This window comes from Orbicella franksi, chromosome 8, assembly GCF_964199315.1.
Source record: "Orbicella franksi chromosome 8, jaOrbFran1.1, whole genome shotgun sequence".
Classification (NCBI taxonomy): Eukaryota; Metazoa; Cnidaria; class Anthozoa; order Scleractinia; family Merulinidae; genus Orbicella; species Orbicella franksi.
The window spans coordinates 19,258,047-19,270,104 of NC_138152.1; the positions used below are offsets into that span (position 1 = coordinate 19,258,047).

At 37.2% G+C, this 12,058-nt stretch overlaps 1 protein-coding gene and 1 non-coding gene across 2 annotated transcripts; one reads left to right on the forward strand and one right to left on the reverse strand.

Moving 5' to 3' along the window:
* Positions 1 to 14: 14 nt before the first annotated feature.
* On the reverse strand, positions 15 to 133 carry Trnal-caa (transfer RNA leucine (anticodon CAA)). Its single transcript has 2 exons — positions 96 to 133; positions 15 to 60 (listed from the first exon to the last, which is right to left on the reverse strand). It is a non-coding gene; the product is annotated as a tRNA-Leu (tRNA).
* Positions 134 to 343: 210 nt separating this feature from the next.
* On the forward strand, positions 344 to 11,315 carry LOC145494952 (uncharacterized). The gene is made up of 7 exons (XM_081474525.1): positions 344 to 673; positions 1,695 to 1,866; positions 6,214 to 6,328; positions 7,417 to 7,562; positions 8,094 to 8,142; positions 8,987 to 9,046; positions 9,944 to 11,315. The coding sequence occupies exons 1-7, from the start codon at positions 400 to 402 to the stop codon at positions 9,974 to 9,976; spliced, it is 849 nt and encodes a 282-aa protein (XP_081330651.1). The 5' UTR covers positions 344 to 399; the 3' UTR covers positions 9,977 to 11,315.
* The last annotated feature ends 743 nt before the right edge of the window (positions 11,316 to 12,058 follow it).

The window sequence follows — 12,058 nt, forward strand, 5'->3', positions numbered from 1 at the left end:
AAAGAAAAGATTTGTGTCAGAAGTGGGATTCGAACCCACGCCTCCATTCGGAGACCAGAACGCCCACTCCCATGAATCATGGGAAGGAATTGATCCTTGAGTCTGGCGCCTTAGACCGCTCGGCCATCCTGACAACTCTGAACACAGATGGAATATTTTAAATACCAATTTGTTTATGCTTTGATTGCCATTTTCTAAAATTTTCAAAAATGTTATTTTGACGAAATGAAGCTTCTAAATTTGAAGATTACTAGTTTACTGACATGTAGAATCTGTAGAATCAGGAAATGTGATTCGTTTTCTCACTTGCTGAATTCTGATAAATTCACTCAGGTTCGCTCGCTCGGAAATACTGGAACCTAACATAGGACGAATCAGTGAACAGCACATTGAGGACAAATGCGAAGAATTTGCTTGTCTTCCAAGCCGAGAAAAGCCGCAATTATCGCAAAATATTACAGTCCAGACATAACTTTTGAACAACGCTTACGAAACACTGTGAAATGTGCATCGATCGTGGAAGAGCATGGAGGGAAACTTCATCTTCAACCTGAAGTGCAAGTGAAATTCAATGTTGACGCCATCTTTGGAAATTTACTTTGGCGGCAAATCAACAAGTCTTGTTGTTTTTGTATTCATCTAACTGTGTGGCTCTTTCTTCAGTGGAGGAAAGGTGAGGAGAAATACGACATTTACTAACATGTCAAAGTTTTATACAAACCATAAAATTAATAAGCAGCTTTGATACATCTCTTGAAAAAGATCTATTTATCGAATGATAATTTTTGGTAAAAGTAAAAGAAACAGCATTCCAGATAAAGAACCTGACAAGCAAAATTTTCCTTTTTAACTTAATTCCCAATCTCTTTGTTAAGTAAAAAAAACCCAAACAGTCAAACAAAATAATAGTGAGAAAAAAAAAAACATGATCAAGACTTCGTTTTCAATAGAAGTATTTGATACCTAATTTATTAGCCTGTATTTTAAACCAGAAATGTTGACAAGAAGACAACTTAGGTGAATTTAAAGGCATTTTCCATATTATCTCTTTATAAATGAAGGTCATGCCTAATTATTAATTTCACTCTGTATAATTAAGTAGGATTGAACTCTTACACTGTTTGCTCACATACTGATCTTGTGTTGCCTGAGTTCAATCTCCCTCCAATTGTACTTTGCCCTTGTAGTTTCCCCCTCCCCTTTGAATGCCTACCATGCAAGCTATAGATTGGTGTAGTCTGGTTTATAGACTGGTCTGTAGACTGGTCTATAGACTGGTCTATAGACTGGTCTGTAGACTGGTCTTTAGACTGGTCTGTAGACTGGTCTGTAGACTGGTCTGTAGACTGGTCTGTAGACTGGTCTGTAGACTGGTCTGTAGACTGGTCTATAGACTGGTCTTTAGACTGGTCTTTAGACTGGTCTTTAGACTGGTCAGTAGACTGGTCTGTAGACTGGTCTGTAGACTGCTCCGTAGACTGGTCTGTAGACTGGTCTATAGACTGGTCTGTAGACTGGTGTGTAGACTGGTGTGTAGACTGGTCTATAGCCTTTTCTGTAGGCTGGTCTGAAGACTGGTATCTAAACTGGTCCAAAAGAAAAGAAAATGCAACCTGGAGAGTAAATTTCTATCAATGGGAATACACTATACATTGTTTAGCAATCTCCTGATAGTCTGTGTTTCTTTTTTGCAGCAAAACAGTTGTCTTGTGCTTCAGATTATGTAGTCGATCTTGGCAAAGCATGTTCAGTTCACATACAAGAAAAGCCAAGGCAAAAAAACAATCGTTCTGCAGTTTGGAAGATCTATGCATTTATTAACATTCAGGCTTTAACATGTTTGTGTATGGAGCCTGATCTAAGATGGTAAGTTATTATACATGTATATTAATGTACTATAAACCCCTGGGGCTTATATTTTTCATAGGGCAGCACAGTGGCCTCATGGTTAATGTGCTCGTCTTGGGATCGAGTGGTCCGTGTTCGAGCCCTAGCTGGGGACATTGTGTTGTGTTCTTGGGCAAGACACTTTACTCTCACAGTGCCTCTCTCCACCCAGATTTATAAATGGGTGCTGGTAAATTTAATGCTGGGGGTAACCCTGTGATGGACTAGCATCCGATCCAGGGGGTAGTAGAAATACTCCTAGTTGCTTCATGCTACAGAAACTGGGATAAGCTCTGGCCTGGTGGGCCACTTTTCCTGTATGCAGACTTCACCTTACAATACCTTTTTGAAGGGCTTATTCTGAGGAGGAGCTTATATTTATTGGAGGGAAATTTGCATTTTAAAGTTGGCTGGACTTTTATTGGAGGAAACTGTGTACTGATTTGAATCTGGCAGGTATATGGTAAAAAGCATCTATTTTGAATTCTTGGTTCCGATTTGCCCCAAAGACATGTTTTCAGCTTTTCCAAGTTGTGAAGAGTTCTTGACCAAAATCCAAATTTTCAGTTCATATCTCTGAATTGTTCAGAAATAAAGTTTTTGGCTTGTAGTGGACCTATTGGAGTGTGGACTAGAAATTCATGATAGGTTAATACCTCTCAAATCCAGCACCCTCTGACATTTGTGTGTGGGATTTCCCACACTTTGTCAATGCCAGCGAAATTTATTTATTGATTTATTTGTTCATGAGAGCAAAGCATTTGTCACGTGGTTTCTACTTGGTGTGTAGACTGGGTTCCACCAGCAAAATGTTGAGTGTTTTTGTGCAGCGGCCATTAGTGTGATTACTCTAACTGGGTGTTGTTTTTTGGTGAGTTTTGACTTGTTCTTGAGATTTGGAGGGAGTCTTAGGCCTTAGGTCTTAGTGTTTTTAGACACTCGTTGCCGTATTTATTTTTGCGCAGTGGCTCTTTATACGGCACCCGTATGGCGACTTGTATTTGCTATTGGTACGGGAGTCAGAAGATTTCATTGAATTTCTCTGTAATTGCTGATTCTTCCTTATCCAAATTGATATATTCACCTTTAGGAAAAATAAGTGATTCCAATGAGTGCTGTTTCTTTGAGCCAGATTAATTTGGGTACTCTCTGCATACTTGGCGAACGACCCACTCGCAACACTTCAAATTTTTTCCGAGCTACAATGTTAATACTCACGCACATGTCACGCGATAAGAAGGGACCGTACAGCGACTGGTATCTGCTATTCATACAGGATTCCTCGAGTATAACTTAAAGTTACCATTAAATTTAAGAATCGCCAACCTGGTTTTGAATGTCATAGTTGAACACTTTCCTCAGACAATACCTGTCCAGTTGTATTTTGGTGGAACAGTTTGCGTTACAAGATTCAGTGTGCATGTTTTCCTCACCCGATTTGGAAGGCGAAAACGTTTGAAGCATCCATCCTTCGGTAAACTAACCGCAAGTAGCCGGACTAAATATGAAAAGAACTATCTAACGCTGACTGAAACTGCGTCTGCTATGGAAGCAGGAAAAATTCCCGTATGAATAGCAAAAATGCAAATAATTCGTACGGGACTACCAACAAGAGTCCAAATTCATAGAAGGTCCAAGCTGTCACTTACCACCCGATCCAAGTCAATGTATTGTACGTTTTTAAAAGCTATAAGAAATTCTTTGTGCACTTTTTCAACCTACAGTGTACTTCGTAGCTGGTAAATCTGTGAACCAGAGGTAGCGTGACATGTGTATTAACTAGCTCAGTAAAAATTTGAAGTCTCGCGAGTGCGTCGTTTGCTGAGTATGCAGAGAGTATGCAAATTAATCTGGCTCAAAGAAACGGCACTCACTGGAATTGCTTAATTCTTCTTAAGGTAAATATAATAATTTGGATAAGGAAGAATCAGCAATTACAGAGAAATTCAATGAAATCTTCTGACTTCCATACGAATAGCAAATACAAGTCGCCGTACAGGTGCCGTACGAATAGCCACTGCATTATTTTTGACGTACCATTTATTATAAGGTGAGTAAACATTCGCTTTCTGTATATGCGTGAAATTCTCGGATGAATAAGGATCAATCAATCAATCATACAACAATCATACAAAGTTCCAGTTCTCGGACAGAACTTTCTGCAATTACATATTTAAATTATGTCACATTGAAATTCCTTCGATCAGCTGAAAATCCCGACAATTTCTGCGGAAAAGGAATTCTAGTAAACGGAAGAAAATTTACACTTGATTGATTTCATTACTTTCAACTCCCGTCTGTTGCTAAAATCAGCATTTTTTATCAACAACTGCAGTTTTACAGACAGATATAGCATAATGACAAAGCCCAGTATTTTCCTGTGTATTTATGGTTAGCAGGTTGAGGTCCTCTCGACTGATAAACCATGATTTCTTGATACATTGCGTGATGGTGCTGTTTCCGTAGACTCACAAGTTTAAAAGAACTAAATATTTGCATTTGCCTTCAAACTTCACGCGAAACATTTTTACATTTACTGGTCATGTTTAACCACAAAAGCTAATTTCTAAAAGTATAATTTACATACAGTTTTGTCAGCTGGAAGAACGTATATTAGCTGACATTTGCAACCGGAGCTGATTTATCGTAAACAAACTCTGTGTAACCAGCGACCAATTCTAATATTTCCACTGATAAATAAAAGTAGACAACATTTCTATTACCGTTCCTTGGTTCAGGCTTACTCTTATGGCTTTAGAGTACTTTTCCGAACAATTTCGACTGGATACAGACTGAACTTTTCATCCCCAAGCCAACATGATTCAAAAGTTGTGTTCGGGAACATTAATTGTCCCAGTTATGTAGCACATCATCTGGCATCCCGACGAAACAGGCCATATTATTGTTTATTGCACAGTCCAGAATTACAACCAAAAAGTGAACCACCTCGTGTGCACTTGCTTTTCGATGATGTCATTTGTTTTCGCCCCTGCTATGAAAAACAAGTCTAACCTGCAAAATATGTTTACTTCAGTGACTCTTTCAATGAAACTCCCCCCCCCCTCTCCCCCTCCCCAATAACTTGGGGATATATATATATGTCTGCTGACTTTCGTTTTTGTTTTTTTGTTTTTGCTGGGATTTAGTATACGTTGTGAAACAACGGTTGCAGGGGATTTAGCCAAGGTAACAAAAATGGCACACGGGGGAAAACCATTTTCCCTTTTTGGTTACATATTAATGACAAACGGAGAAACGTGATTTGATCGTAATACCTTGGACATCAAAGCACCAATGCAACTTACCACATTAACTGTCAAAGGTGCTGTATGTGATATTTTTTATGTATCCATGGGTATTGACCACAGAAAATTTACCTCTGGAAATATTGGTCATACTCACTAAATGCAGTTTCCCGTGGTAAAAGGGTCATTTACCATGATAAAGAGTTCCATGTAACTGAACCCTAAGGGAGCGAATTTCCTAGAAACTAAAGTCCAAACATGTTTCTCCTGTAACCGTTTTTTTGTCTGCAGCTTGGGATCTTATAACCAGGACTCCACGGTATCTTTACTTGACGTTCATCACTACAACACGACAAAATGTATAAATATTCACTGTAAAGCTTCAATTTCTCTGATTTATCCATAGCGCATCAACTTTTATTTGACAGAAATCCCACACAAGTTCGCATTGCAGACCTAGTTTTGAACATGATGTGAACAAGACCAATTTCAAGGATTGTTAACATCCTTGAAAACCAAATTTTGGTTTATTACAATGCAGAACAGTACTGTTGTTACAATATTTTGGCTCTATCACAGTCATGTAGTTACATTAGATAAAACAAACAAGTGGACAGCTTATATATCAAGGCTAATTAGTCGTATAGACAAGCAATGACATAACAGTTAAGTGCTTTATTGCACAGTGCCCGCTCTCCCACAAGCACCCCTCCCACTCCTTGAGCAATTTAATAGTTAGTACCTGGGGTTTATTATTCTCACCCACCTAGGCCTGACTGAGTGATTTTGTACTTTTTTGGCCTTGTTATGTCAAAATGGATTTTACCAGTTTTTTTTTTGTCTCTAGTCAGTACAATGATGTTGATACATGTGCATGTACTTACTAATTTATAACCTTTTCTTGAATCATTTTATTCATTTGAACTGTATGGTATGAGATAGAGAAAATAAAAAAAAAATGAGTTCCTTGCAGTTGTATAATCATTACAAAATATGCAGTTGAAAAGAAATTATGATATAACAATAAAAGCTTGCTGGAGTAGTCAGTTATAATTGATCTCTGTCCTGTTTAAACCTGCAGGTGTAAGCAACTCCTTGTTGACCTTACTGAGTACATGCAGCTTCAGGATGTTATGGCATGGTTATCAACATTAGGAGGTGCATACTCAGCAATGGGAGATCATCTTTATAGTTATGTGAGTAGTTTTCGTCCATCTGCAAGCAAGCATTCTTCTTAGAAATAATAAGAAGTAATATTCACCCAAAATTTTCTTGAGTTTTCAAAGAGTAAACATCTTAATGTGACAGTGAATTCATGCTGGGTGTAACCCTGTGATGGACTAGCATCCTATCCAGTGGCAGTAGAAGTACTCCTAGTCACTTATTGCTAGGAAATCAGAGACAAGCACCATGCTGATGCCAGGCCAGGAGGCTCAAATTCAGACTTCACCTGTTTACTGAAGACATATGTTGATGATCTTGAACTGAAAATTTTAGTTTGAGGTTTGCTAGTTGCTGTTTTCCGAGACTAGTTTGTACACTTAGGTTAATGTTTGCCATATATTTGAAGCTGTCATGTTGGAATCATTTCTTGTTTGTTGAGCAACTGTTGTTTAGAATAAAAATGTGTGATAACAAATCATAACAGGCAAATAAAAGCTTAGCCTGCGAGCAAACTCTCTTGGAGTAGTGGGGTGGAGGGGGAGAGCAGGCTTGCAGGCTGATAACAGCTGAGGTAAATGACTTAGATGCATGTGGAGATAAAGTATGGGATCAGGTCATGTGATGTGCACAGGCTGGTGGTTTGATGAAGTCTTTTCTGGTATAATTGAAATGCTATCCATCTTGTCTGTCAGTTTGGTTTGGATTTCCTGTCTAGCTAATTTGTTCAGATTCTAAATATCTTGGTGATAACTGATGAGCTACTACGCATGCTCTCATTGGTTGATAGGTGTGTTTTGATGAGAGTATGTAAACACGGTTGTGATGTGTTAGCTTCACGCATATTTTTAAGAATTATTTTATAAAAGCAATAGAACACTCTTTCCATGTTTACATGGCCTCATCTAAACACTTGGGGGGCTGGGAGAATTCTCGAAAGTTATCCAAACCCTTGACCACGTCTCAGGTTTACATTTACAACTGTCTCGAATTATCCCAAGCCTCGTCATGTTTAGATGAGGCTATGTAAACACAGGAAAAGAGTTCTATTGCTTAAATATGTCTGTGTTTAACAATAATGGCAACTAACTTCAATCTGAGTTGTTTTTCTTATTTGTTGCAGTCTGAAAAAGCTTGTCAGATTTCTCAGCATCAGTTAATTGTGGCCTTGAGGTTAAGAAATCCTGTTCTTGCTGCCCAATGCAAAGTATTTGTGGCACTGAGTCTCGTACAACGAGGTCAACTTAAACTGGCCTCCAGAATAATAAGGTTTGTGAATGCAAATAGTAGGATCAGCTGTGGTCCTTATAGTTAGGCTGTGTCTGTAGTCCTGTGGACTCTGCCTTTACAGGAATTTACCTGTGTCAAGTACATGTAGAATCCAATAAGACTCTGGTTATTGTTTGCTTAAAAAGGTGTTCTCCCCCCTTAGGTTTCACTATTTCCATTGTAAATTAAGTTTTGGTTACAAAATTCATATTTTTATTGCTTAGATTAATCAAAGGGCTGACTTGTATTATGCTCTTTGCTTATGAAATAATGGTACAGTTGTGCCCTGTTAATTCAAACCCGCAAGAAAAACAGCAGTTGAAATAGCAGGGTTAAGTTTGAATAGATATCAGTATTCTAATAAGCACTTGTGTGATAAGAAAATCTCTATATTCCTCATGGGGATCAGAAATTCCAGAGGGCAGGTAAGCAAGAGGTGAGAGGGGCAGAGGTAAAAAGCCAGACAGTCCCCTCTTTTGGGGGAATGAAGTTTGAATGATGTTCAGCCTAGTTAATAATTTTGTATTTCAGGGAACAGTATGTTCTAGCAAAATCCGATGGTTTTGGAATGGATGAGAAGGTAGGCAAATGAAATTAATTGCAGGTAGGTAGTGCACCAATGTGGATCAACTTGGACTGGAGTAAAGTACTTATGATTTAAATTGAATAAGAACAAGAAACTAAATGAAGCATAAAAATAGGAGCTTCAAGTTTAACTGCTTTCACCCTCATACATGAACGAATGAATGAATACCTTTATTTAAGTGTCAAACTAAAATAGCAGTAAATAACCACTAAATGGGGACACTATAAACATATTAAAATTAATGAAACTATTTACAATCGATAAAACGAGTATGAAATTAATGAGATTATTTACATGTGCATGATTGGATACATGCAAGAAATGATTTGTGCTCTAGAAAGCTTGCATTATTCTCAGTTTGACACTCACCATACCAAATGCATTACAATTCCAAATGCTCTAATTTTGCTGTGGTTTTCTGGCTTGTGACGGGCTTCCTAGTGGGGTAAATGTCAATCTCGAAAGTTGTTGTGTTTTTTTGGGCATCTCATGGGTGTGTGATTTACCTCAGGGTACACACTCAGTGAATAAACCACGTACCCCCTTGTTGTCTTAAAATAGCCCTTACATATTTAACACTGATCCTGCAAAATTAGGCTGAATTTCATCAGATAATTAGCCAATAAGGCAGGAAAATAGCGGATCAGACAATATTTACAAGATTGAACAGAGTAGATTTTCACTGCCCCCCATGGGGAGTGCTAACAAAATTGATATTGTATTGTAACAAGGTCTATGGGCATTGTGGCTCTTGTCACACCCAGGCTGGTGTTTATACCTCTCATGCTTGGAGAAGACAGTCTGAAGAGATATACAATTGAATTTTTTTTATTTTCAGCTGATATCATCTTGTAAATCGGCCTGGTCAAGAATACAGTACTCTAAAAAACAAAATAAGGTATGTTTAATTAAAAGTGATTATACTACATACTTTAGTGTATTTAAGAAGTATGATTGATTGCATAGTATGCGGATTGAAAAATATGATTGATGACATCAGAGCGTACGAATTGGGGCACAGGCTACACTACGTGTACATTACATAATTATGTAGACTGTTTTGAGTGAGTTGTATGATTTGTCCAGTGGTTAGAACAATAGATTGGTCTGGTTTGTCTCCCACGTGGTTTGATATGTTCCAGAAAGGAATATAGCGCTACGCGTTAGATGTAGCTAAGTTCAAACACTTGACCAGTGTTTTGGTATTACTACCTTCTTCTGCAAAAGACAGTAATAAAGTCGAAACCCCCATTTAAGTTTTTGAGTTTATATAGCACTTATTATTGCTCATTTATTCTCGTAAGTTTACTTCAATTCGTTAGGCAGTTTTTTGTTTGTATCAGAGCATGCCTTTTTTCACAAATTATTGAGATCATGTTGTGCAAGTTTTTTTCTTGTTGTGATTGTTTTAAAGATGACAAACCCAAAGGAAACACAATTTAGCAATTACGATCTGGTGCCAACTGGTTTCCTTGATAGTAGAGTTTCACTACAAGCTTAACATTCTCTAATGAGAAATTTTCGAGGTTATTCACTTTCTTTCGGCGGCGATTTGCGTGATTTTGCCGCTCATCTGCAAGCATTATGTCAGGGAAAGAGTTTTAAATGTCAAAAAACTGGAATTTGAAGAAACAAGGTAAAGTATACAACTATTCGAGGCGGAAGTTTCAGGACAATCTTCAGTTTTGAAAAGTTGTACCTACTGATATACAGTATGAAAGTAGGTTGACGTTTTCTTTGCCTGTATAGAATAATAAGCTGTCTCTAATTTACACATTTTGTGGCTTTTTTTCAGATTAACAGAAAAGCGATAAAGAGCGTCAAGTGAGGAACAATAAATGCCTTGTCTTTCCCGGATAAACGCAGAAGGATCTGACTGCGCTTATTTTGTTCCTCAGTTTTGTTATTCATATTTCAAACTGTTTCAAGGTGGAAACCAACTCAAGAAACAAACTTGTAACATTCATACTTATAATATTAGATACGCCGCGAGCCAAAACCTCTGCAAATCACGAGTCAGAACAAACACAGGGATACAAACTATATTCTATATGGCTTCCCTCGTTTGGCATAATATTCCTTCTTATTTGAAAAATCTTAATGTTTACCAATTTTCTAAATAAATTAAGTTATCTCTTCTCTGAACAACTCGAAAATAGCATGAAGTAACTAACATTTTGAACATTCAATTCCTTCGAATTCCACTGCTCATATAGTTTGGTCTGTCTCCCTGTGTCTTGACTTTATTTATTTGTCTCTTTCATTCCCTTGGTCTTGTTGTTGTTGTTGTTGTTGTTGTTGTTTAGGAAAAATTCCTTTTGTCGAAACCAATCTCCTTCTAGTATTTTTGTCTTCGTTTTCTCTCAACTGAGAAAAACGCTGTCAAGGGGAAAGAGAGAAGGTGCCTAACTTCAAGGAGCCCATAAGCGTTTTGACGTAAAAAGTAAAGTATTTTCTTGGTATATAATAAGAAAATGTTTACAATTTTACTGTTACTTTTCAACCAGAAATGTTGAGGCAATTTTACCATCATTATGTTGTTTACAAAAATACTGTACCCAAGCTTCGATTGATTATGGCAAACAACAGTGGCTGAATATGAATGAATTGATTTCTTGAATACTTACTTAGCCAAAATAGTTAGGGGGTTGGGAAGCCGCGAAATGTATTGGAGACAAAAATAGGCTCAATTTTGATAAATGATTGGAAAAAAAACGGAGCCATACCGGTTGGGTTGTGAAATATTTTAGCAGATTAACGTTGTATTTGTTAACTTAGTTTACCGAGAATCAGCCTTTCTAGTGATAGCAGAGCATAAGGCGCAGCAGGAGATGAATGTACAAGATGATAAAACTCTATTTTCATTTGTCGGGCTTCGTAACAACAAAAATCCAAAGTGGCAACAGTAAGTTACAGTAAGCATTGCTCGATTCGCTTTTAGTAATCTTTGTTTTTTCCTTGTGCTTTGTTCTTCTTGTCGTTTTCTTTCCTTACTTTTTTTGGCTTTTGTAGTAAGGAAATCTAATGATGACCACTTGAAAGCCAAGCATTATTTTGTTTAGCCTGCTTTTTCAATGTGATGTAATTTGTAAGCTGTTGAATTGACGATAAAATTGTAATAGTAAAAACAAATAAACAAACAATAAACTTGAGATCAATTATCAAAAGTTGTACTGTTGTTTCAACGCTCCTAAAATATAGTGGCATACCTGTGCAGCGTACGATGTTTTTAAACACGTTTGTAATACAGATTCCGTTACATGTATTGATAAAGGAATCAAAACAAATCAAAATTCAATAACACTTACTGAACATGCAAATATACCAGACAACGTCCCTTACAGTAAAACCTGGTTGAGATGATAACTAGATCAAGAACTCAATCTCTCTCTTAAGACATCTGCAGTAAATATTAGATCCGCATAAAATCCCGAAGGAGTGAAGCAAAGTTCCTATGGATGATTATCACTTATCCTGCTGCTGGATACAATGTTTAAATCATACACTTCTTAGTCATTCGTTTAGAAAGCAAAGGAAGCACAAGAACATATTGTCAAGTTCCCTGTAGATTGTAGACAGTTGTTTCAACTTCTAAAAGTAGAATCGATGTTTCTTACCCATATACTGCTACCTTACTTTCATCTCGTGTCACCTTTGATACACCCCAGTCAGTTGATATTCAAGCCAGTGTTTCTGAAAATTAAACGGAGCGATTTCTGTCAAGATACATGTAATTGTGTTATAAGATTCATGCCACATTTATTTGAGTCTTTTACTTATGTTGTTTACTTCACTCGTATTTGTCTCGAAAATCTCCTGTTTACGTTTTTGCTTATTACAGTTCATGGCGCTAAAATAATTACATGAAAACACGCTAAATCCCTAAAATTCCTCTCATAGAGACTTTCAA